The following is a 23734-nucleotide window of genomic DNA, read 5'->3' as shown; positions in this document are numbered from 1 at the left end:
TCTCCCCCTTTCTTTCTTCATTTCCTCAAAGGGGCTGTCCCTCGCCATCACTTCTTCTTACAACAAAGCTTCAGTTCTGAGCAAGAAGTCAGCTGTGGTTTTCCTGCACCTTTCCCTGGCAGTTTTACATCTGTTTTATGGACTCTCTGAGTAGCAGTTGATTTACGCACTTGTGACAAATTAAAGGAAAACCCCGAACGCGTAACGTCTGATTCAACAGCGCTTTTGTATGCTGTTGGGGGATTTTGCTGGCTCCACTTGTCCTTGCTATAACCCCCCAGCACATTTCTTGTTGGTTTTTCCCTTTCATTTCTCCTTCCATCTTTATGTCTCAAACTGCCCATGTCAGGAAGAGGTGACAGTAAAAGATAATTAAATTTTGCACTTTTTCCCCCTCTTGCGTTGATGTTGGACACCAGATATGTCTCTTCACCTTCTTCTACCTCAGCGGGGCTGTTTTGCTGTGAGATGACTTTCTGTTTGGACCTGTTGAGAGAGATGGTGTGGAGCGGAGGCTCAGATGCAATAGCTGATTACACTGAGATTAGGCGTCTCACCTCTAATCTACCATCAGCAGTCTGGGTCTCACAGCTCGAATAGCAGAGCACTAGCTAACACATACACACGCAGGTCGTGTGGACAGGATGCTCTTGCTTGAACAGAGCAGATCTCATGATTACTTAGAGCTAATCCTCCCTGTCTTTCTCACTTGCAGCTATAGATTTACAGTATACTGATTGTTTGATGACTGTTCAGACCATAATTCGCAGCAAGACAAAGATCTGCAAATCCACTTGTAGTTGCACAGCTTTATCTATGAAAGCATAAATAGAACATCCATAACAATATAATAACACCCAAATATATCTAAATAACAGAACCATCAGACAGCCAGCACAGAAAATTTTTAAAAGTAGAAAACTCTTTGTATAGCTAATTTAGCTGAAAAATATATTATTCTTAATTAATCCTGTCATGGTATTGTGATATATTTATCAGTGTTTACATTATTATACCAGTGTCAGTGTGTAGCAGTCTATGTGTAATATATCTGACTGGGAATAGACTTACCAGAGGGAGGCAGTAGTACAAATGTAACCCGGGGAAAGGAGAAAAAGAGACAGACGATTTCCTTTCATCGGTCCACAGATACATTTTGGAGAGCCCCGCGTTTCTTTTCCCCCCTCACCCTATATTTATCTCCATTGTGTTGGTAGACTTCTCGCACTGATTGAGAAACATGGCCTCGGTCATGAATCATCATTTATTTACTAGCAGCTTTTATTGAGTTTCTCTCGTCAGCGATGTGCATTCACATACTAATAGTACGGCTAATCTGTTCCAAAAGAAACCCGATGATTCAGACTCTTCTGCGCTGCTTTCAGTTCCGAGTTACAGAGAAATTATATCGCCCATTGATGCGCTCTCAAAGTTATAAGAGTCTGTAGACTTCATGTCTTTGTTTTGTGTGTGGGGTTTTTTTTTCTTTTTCTTTTTACAGAACACTCTTAAAAGTTGACTGATACATGTTTTTAAAAAATATGCTAACAGCCTTATTAATCCCAATAATGCAGTCTGTCTTCACATAACACAATGACAGTTTTCCCCTTGTGAAGAATCTACTTTATTAAAAAAAAAATGCCATGGCAGATCCGGCTTGGATGTCTGAGTTGTAGAATGTTAATGCACTGGCTCTGTGAGTCGAGGTATTTTCAGCTAATCAAACATGAGATTTATGGTACTTAATAGTGCTGTACATTGCCAATTTAGGAGAATAATATGTCCCAGTTGCTGTCTAATTTTGCTTGGCAACAGGCGCACTCCTGTGGAATCGCCCAGGGCAGTGTGAGTTGTCTCTGCATAGCTCAGTGTTCCATGCTCAGTGGTTGTTTGAAGGTATTTCATCACATTGTTGCCTTGATTCAGCTCTGTGGGGATTTGTTAGTTGCACTCATGTGGGAAGTGCATCCAGTACATTGTTAAGCTAGGGCTGATAATGAAGATCAGCCAGCCAGAGTCCCCTGAGCTAAGCGGAGAGAGATAGTCTAGTGAGACGCGCTGCTACAGACATAGTGGAGCAGGACGAGCGCACGCAGCAATACGTACAGACACAAAGGAATCATCAGCACAAAAACATACAACACCGAACCGCGCTGTACTGTGGTGCACTGAAAAACACAATGCAGTACAGAGTATTGCATAGGTAGATTATGAAATCCATTATAATCTGTTCTTCTTACCGGCCATTTTCCTGAATTTGTTAAATTGGCATTATGATGTTTAAACATTAGTTGAGCAATAACGCAGTCATTTTAATGTTGTGGGGGGTTTTTTGGGTTTTTTTGTTGGATGTGAAATTGACAATAAAAAGGGCCTCACAACACACCGCCTCTATTTCACTGGAAAGTTATTTGATTCTCAGCATGGTACTAGAACTGGTTGTTTCCTCTTCTCCCACAGCAACATTGAATGCTTAAATTGACACAATATTTTTCTCTCTCTGTGTACTGTAGGTTATGTTTTCGTCTTACTCTATTTGTTTGTTCCACAAAGGGAGTATTTTCTTTTTGGACATTTTGGTTTAATCTATAATAGATGGCTTTTTTTTTCTGAAATAGGTCAGTGTAATCACAACAGTGAGGGATGGACAGTCACTGTAACAGGGAAATCAATAGAGCTATCTATTTGTCGTAAACCAGGCCAACATGATTTTTCTCTATTTTTTCCCTCCTGCCTTGTCTTTTCCTCTCCAACTCAATATGGCAGGTCCTCATTTTTCAGTAAAAGCATTACGTCTGCCATTTTGTAAAATTGCAAATGGCCTTTTGTGCGTGCACTTTCTTTGCATAAGTTTCTGGATGTAAAGTCTCTTCGTCTTATCACCTCCGAGGGGCCCTGCTTGTTTTCTAAGGGGAAGTGTGGTGAGGGGAGCCGTAGGGGTGCAAGACCGCTTCTTGTCGGGGGGGTTGCTCTGCTTTTGTTGGCGCATAATCTGGTTCTTCTCGTGGTGCCGGCTCTTTCAGAAAATTTGAGCTTGAGTGAAGAGACACCTCGTCAGCTTTTCCTCACCTTTTTTTCTTCTTCTTCCTTTTGTGTCTCACACAAAACCGAAAGCACTGTCTTGAAGCGTTGTCAGACTGGAAAACAAGAGTAAGTGACATGTGACAAGGACACAATGCTCGGATGGGCCAGCCAAAGTAAGTGGCCCCATCTGCTGCGGGCGATTTCTCTTATGCCGGCTGTCTGCCGCCTCAGGTGAAAGGGGCCAAGGAGCGAGGGGCTGTGCTGGGATGGTGGCTTCTGCCAGGCGAAGCAGTTGGCATGGCTGGGAGGGCACGGCTGGCCTCTCGCTCGCTGCGGCACGCAGTCAACCAGCATTTGCAAAAGTGCAGGTTAGCCGTCTCTCATCGGGTTTCCAATGCCTCATCACTTTCCTATGGTGTATACACATTCGGCATAGGACAGGAGTGTCAGCATGTAATGAAAGGTTTGATTCATGGAGGGCGACAGCTGCAGAGGTCACAGAGCTCTATAAGATATGATCCTCACTAATGCTGATGGGGAAATTTTAAATGATGGGTCCATAATTTGACGTGCCTTCCTCAGCTTTCACTGAGCTCTTCATTGATCAGTGTGTTTATAATATTGTTGGTCTTTTCATAGAAGTTATGCAAAAGGAAAGTGAAGCAAAATCAATTTTCTACTCTTTTCAATTTTTTAGCAATAAAAATCGACAGTTTCGTGCATTAACAAAAACAAATATAAACAAATATGTGCCATCAAAACAGCTACTGCATCATGAAAGGAAAAAAGATAATTTCAAGTGAGGATCAGAACTTTACAACAAATAAGCTGTTCAAAAAGTAAAGGAGAGGAGGGAAAATAAACTTCCTACACAGAGACGAAAGCAGACGTGCTCACAAAAGCTTTTGGTGATGTTATACATTGACATTTGTGCTGATCGCATTGTGCCCATTTTGTTGAATCTGCTTTATTAGAGGAATGCTGTTTTTTGTTTTTTTTCCACGTTGCTATTAATTTGTGTTTCTGTGGGTGTGCAGCGCGAGAACAGAGAGATGTGGTTAACCCATTGTGAAGTTAGCCGTCATCATTAAGATTCAGGAGATAACAGGCATGCGGATTTCTACTGCTCAGCATTATAGGATCCCAGACATCAAAGGCAGGTTTTCATTCTACTGTGTCTGCTGCATGGTGAAGGAAAGAAGAAGAAAAAAACAGGTAAGGAGATATGGAGTCAGGAAAATAAAGCAGATTTTGAGTGGAAAGGAGCGCGTGTATACTGTACAGAGGTATGCAGAGGCAGGTGACACAATGCTCAGTGATCTGTTTGATGCCTCAGATGGTCCCTCCTGCATAGTTAGCCCTTTGCTAAATTGGCATCCACTCTGATTAAGTGGCACAGCCCTTAATAACACCATGGTTGACCTCAAACTGGCTTACTTTTAAAGATCAAGTTCATTCCTCAATGTGGTCATTAAAGTTCAGGTGACTCAAAACAATTCATTTGTGTTGTTTTGGTCATTATTTGCCATCTCTGTATTTTTACCTGCAACACAATTTTCTGTGTATACCTCCTCCTTTCATTTGTAATCGATATATAAAAGTGCTGTGAATATTTTTTTTCTTTGTACAAATCTTGTAATAGTATTTCCAGGTCTGTTACACAGATATAACAATGAAGTTCCCCTTAATTCAGATTACTTTGTCAGTCAGCGTGGTGCCATTATGTGCCATTACATCAGTGTGAGCTGTTCTACAGTGAGAGTATTGAATGTACAAGAGCGAGAAATATGCTGTTCTCCAGTATTGTGCTGGATTACAGAATCAAGGTCGACTCACAAGACACAGAGCAGCATTATCCCTTAATCCTGTGTTTTGGTTTCAAATAGCCTTTTTACACCTAATCTTCACAAGTAAAATGACAAACATGAATACAGAGGTAGGTATTTAAATGTGCATTACCTGCAATGTTAAGGTCAAAGGCTTACGCTGACTCAAAGTGGCTGTATATTTTGTGACGGAACAGACAGCCATTTGTTATTTTGTTGCTGCTTTATTACGGAATACTAGGGAGTCTTGTGATGAAATTCCCGCAGGGAGTTTCAGATGGGTAAGTGTGGGAACTTTTTATCCAAACTGCGACTCGGAGCTTGTTTGTTTTTGTGCCATTTTCTTTGTAAAAACGTTCAATGAAAATAAGATTTCCGCCTCACTTTAACCTCTCAACAAGTTGTGGCTTTCCGTACTTGGCCGCTCAGAGGACAGGCTTCACTGAGTCAACAGATATAGCGACTATAGCGAAGGCTGTGCCTCCCCTTGACCAAACTGGTCTTAGTGTGTCCGTCAGGCTCAGCTGTGGCAGAGCTGGAGGAAACTTAAAGGTGCTGTGAAAGACTAAAAGTGGGCCAGCCGCTGCTGCCTCCTGTTGACCTACCTTGTTCAGAGGGTCCAGGTACAGACTGATGACAGGACTCCTCCTCAGCGGACCACATTACTAATGTGTGAGGGTGCAAGAGGAACACATCCAATGATGAATCACTCCCCTGCACCCATGGCATCCTCATAAGTCAAGAGTAAAAGTGTTGAGAGTGCGCTCAGTAAAGAGATCCTTCGCACTGTCCACCGTAGAGCAGCTCGATCCCGGTCCGCTGGAAGAAGGGAAAGGGGGAAGGCTAAGTGGTGCACATCACGCATAGCCTGAAGATCTCCCTCAATCTTGAGGAAAAACATTAGTCCCTCGAGTGGGTCACTTGTTTTTTTTAAAGCTCATAGAACTCAGGAAAAGTTACTTTCATGCTTGACCAGAGCTGTATTTTAATAAATGAGAGTAATCTACATTGTGTTGATGTGGAATGCCTCCCTGGACCTACATTACCAGAAGTCACAGAGAGAACATTAAATGTGTGTTAGTTTAAGCTAAAAGGGTTTTCTTCTGAGGAACAAAAAGGCGCTCCCTCATTATTCACTTTGTTGTTTCAGAACTTTGTGTGTGTTTTTTCTTTGGAAACAACTTTTTGGATGCAAATCTTGTACATCAGGTTGCTCCTCTGTTGTCTTCTTCTAGCTTTGAGCCAGAAGGTTAAACTATTTTAGTTTACATGCCTGCCTCCCCCTAGAGCTGATGTCAGGCTTTACTGGTGATGTTGGGGGAGTGAGTAAGTTTGGCGCTAGGTAATACATCACACACACCAGGGGGTCTCCCTGGTATGCTCCTCAATAATGAAGTTCATTCGTTAACTTCTCCCTCAAAGGCCAAGTTCCCCCGCTGCCCTTTTCAGCAGCCATTGCAACTCTTACCAGAGTCACCCTACTAACAGAGTGAGAAAAAAAACATCATCATGCTTTTCTCCTTGACAGACTCAGTGGTTGCCTTTGCAGAGCATGAAGAATAAGCAGCTCCATTACCAATCCCTCATGCCTGGTTATAGCCATAATTATCACAGGGAAAATGACCTCCTCTGTTTGGTTTGCCGTAGAGGGGCTGCGCCTTCCTAATCACCTCCTTCTTCCCTCCTATCGTCCTCATGCCATGGAGATGGAGCTGGTTTTGGGGGAGTCTTGCCAGTTCATTAGAATTCACAGGGTTCCACCTCCCTGCCTAGCCAAGCTAAGCCTCTCACACAGGCTGCCATGCCTGTGATAATCTCCTCTCCTCGTTCCCTTTCGCTTCTTCTTTCTCTATCCTTCTATTCCTTTCCTTTCTGTCCCCAAGGGCGGCCTCACACAAAAGAGATGCAGTACAATTCATTGATAAATCTGATTTCTATTGACCTATTGAAAAATTGTTCCGGGAGATGTGTGGTAGTGCTCCGGCAGTGTCCACGGGCTCACTTTGCCGCCACATTTCCATATAACAAAATAAATAAACAACCCGATTTATACTGGTTACTTAAATGACGGCCTCTATTCAACAGCTTTGCGTGTGAAGTTGGTATTTTTTTCAAGGCTGATTCGACCAATTGAACATCCATTTAATCACTTTTTCTTACTCTAGAAACACCCAAAATAACCAGAAATAGCCTCGCTTTAAATCTTAAATAACAAGCAAATAAAAAGGCAGCTGAGAGCAGTTCTTTTCCATTGTAATTTATATTATTGTCCCCATCATCTTGTCATCACCACATCTGTACCTTGAGGAGATCATTTAATGTGGAACAGGCATGTAAGGATGCCTTAAATGAAGCGAGACTTGGTCAGTCCGTGGAGAATAAATCGGCTTAGCTGTAAAAGTGACACAGTACTTTTAATTTTTTTGACAAAAACGTGATGATTCAGTTGATTTGGAAAACTGGACTTGTTCTTTTTCCTTCAAAAAATATTTAAATGAAGTCTATAAATAACTACCTGTAAAACAAAAGGCTATAGCCCTGTCAGCCATTCACTATAAGTGCTGTGTTGTTGATTCTGATTACATGACAGTTGACAGGTGTATACTTCACCTATGTAGGAATGAATTGCTTTCATGCCTTTTGCTTTTGACCCTACTATTCTATAAATATTGTGTTTGTGTGTATTTGTATTTAGAGACAGACTAGGGCTGATCTGGCCCTGGGGCTGCTGTGCATACAAAGGAAGGGCAGTGTATATCGTCATCTGATCTGAGAGGAACTTTAAAAATTTCGAAAGTACATTACTTACCTGCAGCTGCTACTTTGCTTAGAGGAGACATATTGCACTGCTTTGTGGAAAATCCATTAGCGGTAATGAGTTAACAGCATTTCCTGTAGCTACACGTGCTATGAAATGCTGGCACAGCAGTGGCATGAATGGTTTTAAATTCACACCTTTCTTATTTAAACTTGTCTTTAAATGCAACCCTCCGCAGTGCTCTGGACGTAACCCAATAGTGTCCTCTATTTTCACTGAAATAGGTATTTCCTTTGTTGTCTGTGTGATTTATTGAAGTCTTCCCACAAGTGGAAGCCCCCAGGAAATTGCCTGGAATGGCCTTAAATTGGTTTATGATTGCGTGGTGTGGGCCGGTGCTGTTATGGTTCTAATATTATGCCCTCCACTCCTTGGCATCTATATTAAATTGATCTGTATTGTTTTCATGGAGTGCCTGTTGGAGCTTGTTAATTCTGCCGCTGCTTCAGGCAGGTGGTGTAGCTCCAAACACCCAGGTGGCGCGGTGGAATATAAGCCTCGGCTCTCTAAAATATCTCACATGACTGGGACGCAAAATGAGTAAGTCCAAAAGTGTTTATCTTGCGGGGTTAACGGCTGCGGAGCGGAACACCACGCAGCCGACTGGGTCCGCGCTCTTAAGAGGCGAGTCCAGAGTTGTAAGAGTTAACGTGGATCAGCTGCATGGTGAGCCTGTGCAGGGAATGGCTACTGACAGACTGCTAATGAGGCCATTATCAGGTCTCGTCCTCTTCTCTTCTCCCGGGGCACCGGTGGATGTTCTGTACCACATCTCAATTGAATTTCATTCCACAGGGCTTGTTTACGGTAAATACATTTGCTTGAATTAATCCACGAGGAGTGTGAGATACATGACTCGGCCAGTCTAAATGCAGAAATTTACTGTGTTGTGTCCGCTTCAGTTCAGTGTCAGCATCCACTACCAAGACTTTTTTTTTCCCCCCTCAGGGATATAAAGAAATTATCAGCTAAAACAGTTCTATTGAGGGCTCCACATCGCTGCATTAATACCCATAGACAGCTGACCATCAGTCCCTCTGTGGCTTAATCAATACCCTAATGACCAACTATCAGCAGCGTATTGGCATACTGTCACTGGTAATGTGAAGCAGTCAAGGAAGTGTGTGATCAAAAGCTAATGAACCAGCCTTGCTGGAAACATTTGTCCTTAGGGAAGCTTCGGCTTTTAAGCACAATTATATACAGTTGGAGGCACTATATTTGTTGCATGGCTGACAGACAGAGCAGCAGCAGCAGCGTCTTTTTCCAGTTTCACTCTGTATGATCCACATAAACACTGTCAACTGTTCTTTTATTGAACATTTTTTTTGCATTGCAAGAAGGCTGAAAAGGAGGACTGAGTGTACAGTGTGACCCTTATTTAACCTTGCAATTTACACAAAAGCTCTGTATCTTGTGTTTCGTTTTTATGTAGTTTTTTATTCATATTAATTATATATATATTTATATATATAGAGAGAGAGAGAGTTACACGTCTCTATTTTGCTGTAGCATTTAACTTTGTTTTCTTTTCTTTTCTTTTACGAGGAAACAAATAGGTTTTATTAGAAGCACGGCTATTTCATTTTCATGGTTATTTTATGAACCTCTCTCTCTTGTCAGAAGCTATTCGTCACATTCACGCTGCAGAAACATAATGTAGAAAGCATGCACTCCTTTCAGCTCTCTCCTGATGCTCAGGTTGGAGTACTGTATGGGTGTTGTCCTTCTCTATGTCCCTGCTATCATATTGTGCTTGTTTGTTTCCCCTTAACGGTACCTCGGTGTTATGTCCCAGTGTGTCGCGCCGTGCTCGGTTCCAGAGAGTCTGATGCAGCAGCCAGTTTCTGAGAGACAACCACAGATAGTGACAGTTAAACCTGCTTGTGCGTGGGCCTTCGCCCTCTGACTCATCTGTTGAACTTTGAAGATCTTGCGGGGAGATGCCTACATCAAAATGAGAGGACTGTACCTTCTGTTACATCATATTGTTTCGAATAGTTTGCCGTGCATGCGTGTCTGCATCTAGTTTGTATACCAGGCACGCTCCATTTGATTCTATCAGCCTCTGAATGATATTTTGCTCATTAGACAGTGTGCAATAAGAGACCAGTGTTGACACAACCTGAGTTAATGTGTTTAGAGACTCTAATGGATCATAGAGGTGCTAATGAAACATTGTCATGGGAAGATTTATGTTGCAAGCTGCTGAGTTCTCATTTCCATTTTATATGTGGTTAGATGTACCTTTATTCAATGAGCAGTACACAGCGGAAGACACCAAATGAATATAGATATTTCAAGTGTAACGTGGGAATAAATAATTCAATTTCATGTTGCAACTGCTTTGTTAAGCAGTCGTAACAGGAGGCAATTCTCTATAATTCTGTGGCATGGATACAGTGGGGTTAATAAAAGGTTTAGTAAAATGAAACAAATATAGAGAAGTTGAGAAAACGAGGGTGTAAAATTCACATTTCTACATGTGAAATATTGACTTTGTAAAAAAAAAAAGTAAAAAAGAAATGTAAAAAAAAAAATCACTAGTTTATTTTTTAGATGTGAAATATTGCAGTGTTTGAAACCGAAGCTGTGTGATGTTTGTCTTCAGACAAGATGATACCAGCACCAGCTTATTCGTGGAAATGCCAAATGGTTATTGGCCAAGGCTGGATTGCAGTAAAACCAGAATATTGTATCAGAGAGAGGCAGCTGGTTAGGAGTCAGAACAGATTATCATATGAGAGAGGATGAGTGAGGAGGAGGAGGGGAGGAGAGGATCGGAGAGAGAGGGAGCGAGAGAGAGAGGTAGAGACTGGAATGGAAAGCAGGGGGCGAGAGTGAGGGGCAAAAAGGAGGACGAGACGGAGAAGTGATACCAAGAAACTCATCGCCTGGTCGCGATGGGGTGGGGGGGATCATCCAAAAGCCTTCCGTCAGTATCTATATCGCCTCCTTCACCTGTCTGAAGGGGTGTGTGTGTGTGTGTGTGAGAGAGAGAGAGAGAGAGCTGCATGCAGGTCCTCTGAGAGGTCAGAGGAAGATGCTGAGGCTCCACTCATCTTCTCTCTGTGATGGGCCCACTGCTGCTTGCCGACATCTGGCCTCACACTGATCACTCATATCTACAGACAGGGAGGTGGAGAAGAGCGGGGCACTTGTATCACCAAGTCACAGAAAAAATTACACTTCCTCTGTCATCCATTCTCACTGCTCTCTTTTCTTTTCTTCTTTTCTTTTTTGAGTCACCAGTCTGTTGTCTTCCTGTCCCTCCTCTCTTTTCTTAGCCTTCACATTGCACAGTTTTAAAGGCAAAACAAAAGCACAAGGTGCAGAACCAGAATGTGATTTTTTTTTCTCTCTCTTTTTTTTTATGCGAGAGCTGGTTTTGTCTTTACCCTTGCACTAAAAAGATAAGACGCAGATAGTTAAGAGTGTGCTGTGTCTAGCAAAGCTGGTATACACGGCTCCGACTGCAATCAGTGGGAAGAGGGCCAGCTTCCCTGCCTGAGCTCTCAGCGCCCCTACTGGCTGCATGCTGTGCCAATCAAAGGCTAGTGGGTGGGGAGCAGTCAGACATGAACACTGATGTCACAGTCACATGGATTCTGGTGTGGTCATGCTCGGAGGCTGAGAGACAGAGCTGTGCTGGCCAGCTGCTGCTGAGACAGCAGTGGAGGGCTTTGCGCTGGTGATAGTTCTTCTCTTATGGACTCGAAGCTCAATGATGTATTTTGTGATTTCAGCTATGAAAGGTAAGAGCACAATGCATGCCGATCGCGCACCCAGAGTAACAAGTAGGGAAGTACGAGTACGCTATTCACAGCCTGCCAACTCTTTGCATTTCATTTGCAAGGCATGAGTGTGACAGAGAGAGAGAGAGAGAGAGTGTGTGTGAGGGGGAGAGAGGAGGGGAGGGAGAGATACGGTAATACATTGCTTCTGATTGTGTCCAAGTCAGTTAAGCTTTTCTAATATGTCTGTCCATGCACTTCGAGAATTTCTGCTTTGAACTCTCAGAAAGAAAGAGATGGCGCAATAGGAGCAATTTGCATCTTCCAAAAAATAAAAATAAAGAAAATAAAAATTAAAGGTTTGCTTTCATTTTTTTATTTACAGTGTGCGTTTTGTCGCTGCAGGTTTGCAGGATGCTGTAGAAAACCACAGCCGGTGCAGCTTTTTTTTCCCACTAGTTCGTCTATTACATGAAATAGCTCCAGGGTTTCAAGAGTAGAAGTTTTTATTGGCGTAGATGCGAGGTGGCATGCGATGGAGAGGGGGCTTGGGTTGGAGGGGTGTTTTTTTTTTCTTCTTAATCCTGTCGTTCCAGTCCAGGGAACGTGTCTGTGCTGCAGGAAGATGTGTGTGGTAGTGTTGAACGCGGGTCGCAGACGAGCGACGAGGCACTGGCGCGACTGGCAGACTGAGATTGTTTGAGTTGATACCGATGCACGTGTTTGTCTCTCTCTGTGTGTATATATATTTATATAATTATATGTACTTTTTAAATTTTTATTTCTGCGTGTCTGTGACAGTGTTGTGTTCCACTGACCTATTTTTGGGGTAGTCGGGTTTACATGTGGCACAAGAGCAGGACTGGGTCCTCCCAGTCTCTGATGTTGATCTAGTACGCTTTAATCCCAGCTCTTCCACCCCCTCTCCGTTGTACAGGCGAGCATGTGCACACGCAAACACACACACGCACACACACACCCGTGCAGACAGATAGTGAGTGTAGTCAGACATACAGTGCATCCCCACACTTCTCTCACGCATGCCTGCACACACAAACATACACACAGACGCGCACACACACATGCACATAATCACGTTTTTTCCACACTTATGAGTTCTTCCATACAGAGAGATGTGAACAACCATGCAGACATATGTGGGGAGATGCACTCCTAATATAATTAAATAGGCAACGATAACCCCGCTGAGGCACAGGCAGCTGTCATTCGGTGCAAAATGACAAAAAATATATGGAGCTGGAAATAATTTGATTTGATATGTGCTGCTTTCTTATTTTTTCCTTCCCAGTAGATTGAAAGGTTTGGAAGAAAAAAGCACTCGGGCATCTTCAGAACACAGTGGCTGCATACATGCATATTATTAAAAGCAAATGAAATTAATGTGTGATATTATATGTAATTAGAGTATTAGTAATATTGATAGTAACACTTACAGCTTGTCTGACTTTCGTTTGACTCAAGCTGCCACGACCACAGTATTAATTCCTTTCATTCTTTTCTTCTTCTTCTTCTCTTTTGTTAAGAGTGTAAGGGAAGTCATTTACAAAGTGAAGCTCACAGTCAATTGTGATAAGCCTGACGTGTGTGAAATTGAGAAAGAGCAAAGTCCTGAATCTTATTTTCATGAAAAAAAAGACCCGTTTGACCTAATGTCCTTTTACATGCATTTCATAGTGAAGGGTTTTTATGAAACCTCATATTTTTGGAGAAAAAAACGAGTTTTGTGCTGTGTAGCATTTCTAATCTTTTTATGTTAAAGTGTAACATGCTCAAAATTTTATTGTGTTTATTTGTGCTTCGCTTGACTTGGCACAGAATTGCGTCTTTTTTGTTACTCATTCGGTTCAGAAAAAAATAAGCAGATCTGATATGTACAGCAAAAAAACTGCTTATTTTTTGTGCTCTAATGAGTCTCTTCACCAGTCTTCCTCTAGCTCCGTCTGTTCCCTCATTGGTACTTTCAGTTTGATGAGGGGTGTCTAGTGTCATGAAAGGATATTGTGACAATGTCAGAAATTAATTAAAACGTCAACAAGGGGGATAATTGAAAGCTAATTTAAATAGGAGCAGTCATTTCTCCTGAATGTGGTCAGGGAAGTGCACGATGACTTGCTGCATTGCCACAGACACAGAGTTTACATTGTTACCCGTGCATACTGCATGTGCCCTATGTGGTGTTTTTGAAAACTGTTTTTCATCCTCTGCACTTCAAAAAAATAATGCTAATGTATTATAACGAACATCTCTCTGTGCCTCTGTGGCTTTGTCTCTACCCTGCACCACCCTCTACCCACCTCTCCCTCTCAATTCAGCCTCTCTACCACACCACTGCCTCTCAAGTACCTAATTACCTGTAATGGAAACATCCCTCTCATTACCCCATGCAAATTAGCCAGCCTACTCAACACAATTAAGATGAAAATTCCAATTACATAATTAAAGAAAGTTGTTTGATGTGTGGATAGAAAAGGTAAAAAAGAAAAAGTGTCTCACACAGAGCACATATAATTAACCCTTGAAAAGGAGAATTATTGTGGCAAGATGGGTAGCATCAATGTTTCAAAATTGTTGAAAGCAGTGGCCAGTAAGCTACTACAGCGCGTGCAGACAACACATAAATATGTGATCTAGCATGAGTGTGTACTAGACTGTGAAAAATCTTTTGGGGCCCTAGAGAAGGTAAAGCCAAATATCTTATGATAGGCGCTTTAAGGCTATGTTAACAAGGCTGTAAATATTTGCTGTGGATTTGGTACTCTTTGTCTCTTTCAATCAGTGGCCGATTGAAGCGCTCACTAACCAGTGCTGCAGGCTCTCACACATTAAAGCAGAAGTTAGCAAGATTGGCTATTATCCAGTTAAGGACTGATGACATAAAGAGCCAAAGGGGAAAAATATGCCACAGATTAAGGTGAAGGCAAATATAGCCACCTATAATCCACCTGCAAGGATTTAAAATAAAAGACCCAATTATTTTAGGACGAGGCATTCATGCACGTTTTGATCTTTTAAAAAAAATCAATAAATACGGGGTACGTTTTAGTCTGTCAGTATGTAATTTTAGACAGCTACATTTACTTCAGTAGAACCACAAATGTCTGTATATTTGCAATGAAAAAAACCTTTATTAATTTAAGGGGTTATATACAATACAATTAAAAGCATGCACACAACATCTGAGCAGATGCAAGGCAGGACAAACAAGTCAGCCTACCAGACGTGCAGTGTGTGCTTCAGCCCTCTCTCCTGCCTCTTAGCTCACCGAGGAAGTGGATTGGTGTCCCCACAGGTTATTAAAGTGTGTGAGCTGTGCCAGTCTGCGCTGTGCACACTGAGACAAACATCCTGGCTGCCTGTCTGTGTGTAGAGGGACTGGTTAATGAGATATTGACTGCCCATTGAGAGCATGGATTTTTGATTTGGCTCCATAGAAGTTGGGGAGAAAAGGATGTGCACTCCAGAGAGGATAGGCGCCTACGGATAGACACCAGTTTCTGAACTGGGGATTATTTTGCATTTTAATGTTGCACGTTTTAGGTGATTATGAATTTGAAAAAAATTCAAATTCTGGGTTTGAGAAATGTGTTATTTGTGCATTGGATATAAGTGTGTTAAGTATATGATTTGCCTTTGTGCTTCCAGTAACAACACAAAGAAGAATTGCCATTTCTTTGTAACCACGTCTGAGCATAGTTTTTGTACAAACATTAATCTGCAGCGGCATCCGAAGCATTGCCAGGGTGCCAGACAGCTCTGTCAGTCATCTTGTCTTGTCAGTCACACCTTGTGGTTTTGACAGATTAGTCCAATCACAGGCAAGGTTAAACGACTCCCCTGTTCTATGTCCAATCAAACAGCGGGCAACAACAAACAGCACTTGCTCAAGGTAACCATCGGACTAAATCCTTAAAAACTTGAGGTTCATTGAGGGTTCTCTATTTGGCTCCCCAGTCAGGTAACAGACCAAGCTGGGCTTAGCCTAATGCCTTTAACTTAAAGGTAATTTCCTACTTTACTTTCAGTCTGTATTTCAGGAGTCACTTATAGAGCCTTTTGAAGTATCTCGCTGTCATGCAGCATTTAGCTTCTGATAGAATACTTCCTCTGTCAGCACTCATTAGATAATCACATACCACAGGCTATGGAGTTAGAGAACATTTTTACTTTCATTTTTTTTTCTTGCCTTCTGTAACGTTCTAAGCAGAAAATGTAGAAAGAATATAGATTCTCTCTTTTTTTTTGCAGCCCTCAATCTTTGCGTTCTAATAGTTTGCTGTTTGCAGTTATTTGAAATACTGACACGCATCCTCCCAGCGCAAATCAGCGTTACTCAGTAAAGTGCCTCAATAAAATTAGTGTATGACTATGTAATTTAATAAGGAACGTACACTTCTTCTGCTTCGCATGCTTTGCCTTGCCCTCGTGTGCTTTGCCGCCTGTGGTTTAAAAGTTAGCAGTGTTTTAAGAGAGTGAAGGATGAAGTTTTATTCCCCTGTACTTTCATTCTGAGCATGTTTCGTACCATTGGCTTTTTTCCTCTGTGGGCCTCTGGAGGGCTGTCCATTTGCTTTTTGAAGTTGCATCAAAGAGGAAATGGGGGAGAAAAAGCATTATTGATTTTGCGTTTTGTCTGACTGAAACACTGAGGACAGAAAAACACATAAGGAGTTAGGTGTTGGCAGTGGGGCAGCTCCGTCTCTTGTGTGTGAGCCAGAGGGAGATGGGGGAGATATCGAAAGAGGTAGAAGGTGAGGAGGAACACCAGACAACACTAATGCATCTCTCCCTAGAGTCGTATGCTCAGTCCTTTCACTTCCATCATTTCTCCTCTCTTTTCTGTTCCTAATGGCGGAGTAAATAAAGCCCATTACTGTACGGCCTGAGACAAACCTCTGTCTTTCCCCACCATGTCGGATAGCTTTTCCATCAGACTCCCGAGGTCTGACAGCGCTCTACAGTTGACCTGCTTTTCCATGAAACACCAAGCTGCTCTCTTCTCAGTTGTAATCAGATCTCCCTGCTAGGCAAGCATGCTGGCAGCAGGCAAGAAGAGGAGTATTGTTTTTTGTGGTTTATCACCTTCTTCGCCCTCTTCCTGCATGCGTCAGCCTAGCAGAGGTGACACAGGAGAGGAGTACTTTTCTGGTGTTAATCTGACCTAAGGTGACTAAGAAAGAAACTCTTAGTGATAGAAACCGATAAGAGCTTGTTTCTAATATTCCTTACTCAGCACTTATGCTAAACAGATGCGTGGCGTCTTTTAGCCGTTTTCTGTGAACTCTGTCGAAAGACATACGCGATTCTGTGGAATTTTTAGTTCGGAAAATAACGGTGAAATTCGAAGACTTTGCCAGTGAAAGCGTGCTGCAGAATAAGAGGCTGAGGAAGGGTCAGAGGTCACAGCATACTGAGACATACTCCCTTCTTCTCCGTGGAGAGCTACGGCAGCATCTAGGGAGCCTGGTGGGGAAGAAAGGATGAAAAATGAGAGGCGTGCAGAATTTTGATGAGATGAGGGAACAGGCAACGTTATAACAAAGGTCGTCGCAACATGTGCTCCGCCACTTGATTACAAAAGGGAGAGAAGTGTGTGAGGCGTTTGATTGCATGTCCCAGTAGAGGCCATTAGAGGTTCTACTTGTAGGATGGCTTCATTTACACTCATCTGATCTGTTGTGTGCGCTTATGAACAAACAAAGATTGCGAATCTTCCCGAGCACTAGGGGGTGCTCTTCAAGGGGAACAAATGAGAATATCTGTCCCCCAGGGTTTTAAAGTTTTTACCGCCTCCTAAGTTCACCATCATTGCCGGTGCTGGTTACGTGTTGCCACCAGGCAGAGCGATGCATGTTTGAATCTGGAATCAAAGTGAGAACTTGCTCTCAAGGTTTGCAGCATAAGGTGCTCTCACACCAGCGAAGATGCATAAAAGGAATTCCTAATCATAAATAACAAAGAAAAACAGCCTCGCCAGAACAGACTGCTTAAGATTGATTTTTATGCACATGCATTCATTTGGAATAAAAGAAATGCTGCTTCAGTGCTAATTGCAAAGATGAAAGGGGAAGAATGTGCAAGGCAATGAACTTTGATTAAAGGCACAGCGCATATCCTATTCAGGGACATAACGTTTTAATGAAATCCAGGCCCATTTATGGACTCGTGAAGTATGTTTTGAAATTAAAACTGAGTTTACACGGTTGATATACGGGATGAAAAAGATACACTCCGTTCGTATGTGTTGGTCTCATCATCCTAATTCAGCAAGTCAGGCGTCAGCGCCAAATACACAATGTCTGTCTTAGACAATGAGCGTGTGCATGCTTCCCAGCTGGAGCAAAGGGGTTAACTGGCTGTGGAGAGATCCTTGACCTATCTGAGATGAGCTTACCGCCCCCTCAAGCAATGTGGAATATCTGATTGCTGATTATGAGTTTATTCCCTATCGTGCTGAGCCTTTTGCATGTCAGGATCCATCCCTCCCCAGCAGAACTGATTAAGGAGCTGGAGATGATGCTACAGCTCTTAGCAATTGCTGAAAGACTCTCAGAGAGCCTGGTAATCTAGAGTGCAGCTGGCAATCACCCACCACTGACTTTTTTTCTTTCTTTTTTTACAGGCTTTTGGGTTGTTTTGTTGTTTTCAAGTGGGTTTTTTTTTTTTTTTTGGCATATTGTTGTCTTTGTTCCCCCAGGGCTTCTTGTTTCTGGATGAGAGCTTTCCTAGTGCTGAGCACAGGTCCTTGTCAACCTGGCTGCTCAGCCCAGTCCAGCCTTAACAACAGCAGCGTCAGCAAAGACCCTCGCTCAAAGTCTCAGGATTTGCTTATGATCTCCCTCTTATAAGAGCCTAATTTGGGCAAAAGAAGCATCTTCATCCCTGATGTAATAACGCTCTCTCTTGGCTCATTTTCAGAGTTCCTGGAATCCAATACATGGGACATAGGCATCAGATAAATTGAAATAAATAGCTCCTCAAAACTGTACCCTTATGTTAAGTTTTGGAGATTTATGTGCCATTCAGTAAATTTCTCACAGGAAACTCCCATTTGTTTTCACAGGAAAACAAATGGGAGTTTTCTAGCAAAAAGACTGCATGACTGCTTTATTTGCTCACAGGGATCTGTCACTTAGTTACAAATCAGCAGCTGTCATCTCTTAAGTTTTGTTTTTGTCAATAGTTGGAGGGTAGAGGAAGACAGCGCCGTTCCTACTGTGCTAATGGTTGTTTTAATGCCTTTAAAGTGCGACCTGGAGCAACAGAGGACAAATCTGCCCAAATAGAGCATTCTTAATTACTGTAAAAGCTCCACAGCCCACCGTTATTGACGTTTCACTGTCAAACACATCAGCCACAATGTTAGTGCCTAACGCTGAAATGCTCGTTAAATATTGAAATATTAAATAGATTGTGTATGTTATTGATTTTTTTTTGTTTGTTTTAAAACCCAGCTAGAGAAAGACAATGCAAACTTTCTTATTCTATAAATACTATGGTGTGTTGGCTGGTTTATTTAACATGTAGTAGTGTATGTAGTTTTGCACACAGTCAAAGAAGGGTACATAGAAATCATTTCTATTTTTTCCAAAGGTATTTTTAGAGTAAAGCTAATGGAGTTCCACATGTGACACAATCAGCCCTGGTAATCAAATGACTGTTGTCTGAGCTCTGCTTTCTTGTGTAAATGAAACGTCTTAAAATGTTGCACTGTGGTGGTGAAAGACACCAAACATGTTTCATGTGACAGTCTAAAGTATCTTTGGGAAATCTCCTGTAAAACTGTGTGTGTTTCTTAGGTGGGGAGAGGGGTGGACAATTACACTTATATTTTTTGCACAACTGCATGTTGAATTGCATGCTTTTTAAGTATCATTATTTTCATATGGACAAAATGTTTAGGTGGTACTCTGTTAAAAACCCCATCTACCTTGTGCTTAGAGGTTCCCATAGTAACATTGCTAGGTGACATAATTCACAGGCAATTTACTCTCTTGATTTTTTTTCTTATCATGTATGATCATAAACTACGCCTCAGAGGGGGGATCAAAACGTAGGTGAAGCACATTTACATTTTCAGATTGATAATAAAACTGACTTATAAGTATATAATACTAACATCTTCCATCTATCCAAGTCAGGTTTGGGTGGGGGGCTGGAGCATCTCCAAGCTGTGATAGGTGGGGCACGCCTATCTAGCAATCTAGGTTGTCTACCGCTGGGCTAACACAGACAGAAAACCAGTCATGCTCACATTCACACCAATTTAGAATTGCCAATTAATCTAAGGCATGCATATCTTTGGACTGTGGGAGGAAACCAGGAGTACCCACGGAGAACCCACCTGAGCCAGCTGGTGGATTTGAACCCAGGACCTTCAGGCTTTGAGACAACAGTGCTAATAATTTAATAACTGTATATTAATTATTCAGTGCACAAAAACCAAGGAATTTATAAACAAGTAAATGTGTTTGCTTTAGTAATAAGTCCCCTGTTCTGTTTTCTTTTTATTTAAATCAGGTTGTTACATTTTAGTTACTGATTAAATAAAAAAATAGTAATAATTTTGCACTCGTGGGTGTGCTGTCAAAACGTTAGCTAGTCAATGTAGCTACATAGCTTAGCTACACTGGCAGCGCACAAAGTCGATGTAACACTCCTAGATAAAATGTCTTAAGTCTTACCGCAGTCCCACCCAAATATGACATTCTCACTAACTTTGTGCCGCCTTCTGCCTCACAGTTATTTTCGATGTACGTGTGCAGGTACCCACAATGAGTCCTTGCTTCCAATTTATTGAAACGAAAAGTTGACCCTCTGTGTTCATATATGGTGATTTGAAACACACCATCCATGCGAGTGTCTAACTAAACAGCCCAAACAGTCTGTATTATTTTAGGTTAGATTATCTAAGCATCTCAGTTCTCTTAACGACCTCCCGACTGGAGGCGGGCATTTCTGTTGTGGCAATGTTTGTGGAAAAAAGACGCAATAAGCAAAATGTTGACCCCATGGCACAGTTTGAACGACAGCTCCTTTTTATTTGCATAATAAAGCAAAAAATGCTTCAAGAAATGTATAAAAATCAGAAGTGAGAAAGTTTTAGGGAAAAATGCAAAGAAAAAATGCATTAATGCATGCAGTGTGTATCTGCATTATCTGTGTATGCATCAATGCAGAAATGTATACACAGATAAAATAAATTAAGTGGAAAATTGTAACTAAATAGAGAAATGAATATAAAGGTAATTCAGTATTGATTTACTTGTTTATTTTTGTTATTGGCATATTAATTAATTCATTTACTCTTTTTTAATTATTTTTAATTATGGCAAATTCAGCCCTCTATGATAAACCACTCTATGTTTCACATACCTTCTCTAGTAGAGTTAGTGAGGAAGGTGTTTTTTGATCTTTTGACACATGATTACATTGGGCCCGTCTGGGCTTTGATCTCAGGATGGATTTTTTTTCCATCTCTTGATGTGGGATTATTATAATTTATACATAAGGGATTTTTTTCGGCCTCACCAAACTTGAGTAAACATAGTATACATAGTAGATTAACATTGTATTTGTTTACAAATTCTCATTAGCGAGGCCTAAGATAATTAATCAGTGGCCGTGGTATATAAGTAGATAGACACCGTTCAAATAATTTATTCCTTTCAGCTCTAACCAAGTGTGAGAAAAAGTGTCTGATCAATTTCTCCCTTAGATGTAGCTCTTTGAAGGCATGCAGTGTCTTAGGAGAGTACTAGCCCAGTATTTATTCTCTAGAAACTGAGAGTTGAAGACCTTGCAAATTCTGTACAAATATTACAGGGTGCTGGCTGCCTGACTCAATCTAGGAGTCCTCAATTCCCCTTAAATAAAAGAACTGTATGAACCCAATACACCCATACAGATGTAAAATATTAGCTATAGTGTAGGTGTTTGCTGTTTATTGATGTTGAAACGAAATGGCCTGAGTAATTTGAGCGCATTTTCTTTTTTTGTACCCAAATCTTTTTTTGATTTTATGTTTTCAGGCACCTGAGGCACAACTTCACAGAATCATGATTACAAATGGTTTCTTTCTTTTCTTTTCTACACTCATTTGTTTTGATTAACAGAAAAAGAAACTAACACCAGCTAGCAATGGAGCAAAAATAGCAGTGCTTATCAACAGAAAAGTTTGAGATATCCTGAATAATTCACCTCTGGATCGCTGTCGTCACACAGGAGTTTCAGTGACTCGTCGACTCATATTTAAGTCCTTTCACAAAGTTTTACACCCCCCTCAAGAGTAAATAGACATGGACACCAGCTGAGGTAAACAACGGACTGGCAGCCTACACATCGTAAATTACCACAAAATATTTAATTGACACATAAAATTTTTCTATTTTTGATTTATTGCTTAGTTTTGATGATATTCAAATTTGTTAAAATATAGTGCGTACAAAAATGTTTTTATTAGTGCTGTCAGTGTTAATCTCGTTAAAATGACGTTAACGCCATAACTGCATTAACGCGACAAATCTCGGTTAGCGGGTTAGCACGGATCGGACGTGCTAACCCGTGGGACTGCACGGCGTGGGACTGCATGGCGTTAACGCATTAGCGCTAACGGAGATTTGCCGCGTTAATGCGCTTATGGCGTTAACGTCATTTTAACGAGATTAACGCTGACAGCACTAGTTTTTATACACAAACAGAAGAAACGCAGTGGCCAGCTGCTTTGCATTTCCCCACAATAGCCGTGACTGACCGAATCCATTATGGGCAAATGTAGAATATACAATCTAAATACAATGTTTTTGATTTCTGTTGGCTGAATAAAGCCTTTGTCCTACACCAGCCGCCATAGCTAGGATTATGCACTTGAAATGAAACTAAAAGATGAAACTAATTCAAGAAAGAACTAATATCACATGAATTAATTCATGTTCTGAAGCGTGAATCCCACTTTTAAAAAACCTCATGTTTCACTATAGTTCCCGTAAAACATATTGTTACACCTGTTTATAGTGCATAACAATTATTTTTTCATTTCACGATGAGGGGCTGTGTAATCATTCCACTTTTAAAATGCTTGTTTCTCTAAACGGGTAATTAGAAATTAGTCTAGGAACACATGAGCCAGTCTGCTGACAGGGCCAGTTTTTCTGAGCTTTTCTGAGTGTATATCGCAATCTTTACCAAGCCATCCTGCCTCATGAAGTGTTCACTTTTTTCTTTTTTTCACAAATGCAGATACAGTATGAAAAAAAAAATCTATAAATAGCTAAATTGTCACCCAGTGATATCCTTCTTTTTCTCTCCACATAGACTGATTAACTGTATAAAGCCAAATCTGGTCGTTATTAGTCGGACAAATTTACACTACAAGAGAAAACCAGTGGAAAACTTGTCCCTTTTGTATAGATTGAATTGATTGAAGCATTGTATACTTTATTTTTTGCATATATTAAGAGAAAGCAGCTTTTTTTTTGTTACATTCGTTTTAGTTTATGACATAAAGCAGCTCAGTTTCTCTCCCAGGCGATTCAAAGATTGCTTGCTTTGTAATTTGAATGCTATCCATAGGCAACCGATATTATGTGGCTATTACTGATGTATGTTCATAAGATAGATTTGATGTCACAGTGTATCCCTTAAGCAACAACAAAAGCTTGCAGTGATGAAGGGTTTATTTTTAAAACAACAGGAAAGGCTTTCTGCAGATTAATTCCAGTGTGTGGTTCACATTGTTGGAGAAACAAATTGGGCTTTACGGAATTAGTGCGTTTGCTGCATAAACCTCAAATCTATTCCTGAAACATACAATTGAGTTTGATGTGATGGATGCTTCTGTGTTTTCTTTGCAGGAAATTAAAAGAAAAGGAGCAAACCTTCCCAAATGGGTTATTGTGTAGTTGGAAGTACAGTAATGATAGCTTGGTGTTTTCTTCATTGACCCAGGTGTGGTTTAAAACTACAGTATGGATGTGAGGGGCTGCCTGTGTACTCCAGTGCTGGGAGACTATTTGCTGAAGGTCATTTGGGATCATAGCTTGCCATTAATAATTCCTGAAAGCATCCAACATCTCCATCTGTTCTGGTGCATTCATCGCTCCACTTCAAAGACAAAAGCAGCATCTGCAGGTTAGCATTAAACCTGCCTCCGGGCTAAGATGTTGGAGGTGGGATTCTTTGTAGAGAAAACACATCTCTGGTCATCAGGTCATGCTGCTCATATAATAGCCAATTAATGTGTTGTATGTTTGCTCCCACAGCTTGAACTTGTGAACACATGTGTACACAAAGACTCGCAGACGCACATACAGTAC

General features: G+C 41.3%; 1 protein-coding gene across 2 annotated transcripts in view; it reads left to right on the top strand.

Moving 5' to 3' along the window:
* roraa (RAR-related orphan receptor A, paralog a) overlaps positions 1–23734 on the top strand; it is a 187545-nt gene that overhangs the window by 133894 nt on the left and 29917 nt on the right. The window contains exon 1 of one of the 2 annotated variants that reach the window (XM_026175914.1): positions 11012–11423. The exons of the other annotated variant lie outside the window; for it this stretch is intronic. Coding sequence (XP_026031699.1) covers positions 11393–11423 — 31 coding nt within the window. The 5' untranslated portion in view covers positions 11012–11392. Of the gene's footprint in view, positions 1–11011; positions 11424–23734 lie in introns of those variants that run through there. 2 annotated transcript variants of the gene reach the window in all.

Source organism: Astatotilapia calliptera, chromosome 7 (assembly GCF_900246225.1).
Source record: "Astatotilapia calliptera chromosome 7, fAstCal1.2, whole genome shotgun sequence".
Classification (NCBI taxonomy): domain Eukaryota; kingdom Metazoa; phylum Chordata; class Actinopteri; order Cichliformes; family Cichlidae; genus Astatotilapia; species Astatotilapia calliptera.
This window is presented reverse-complemented; position numbering and strand designations above follow the sequence as displayed.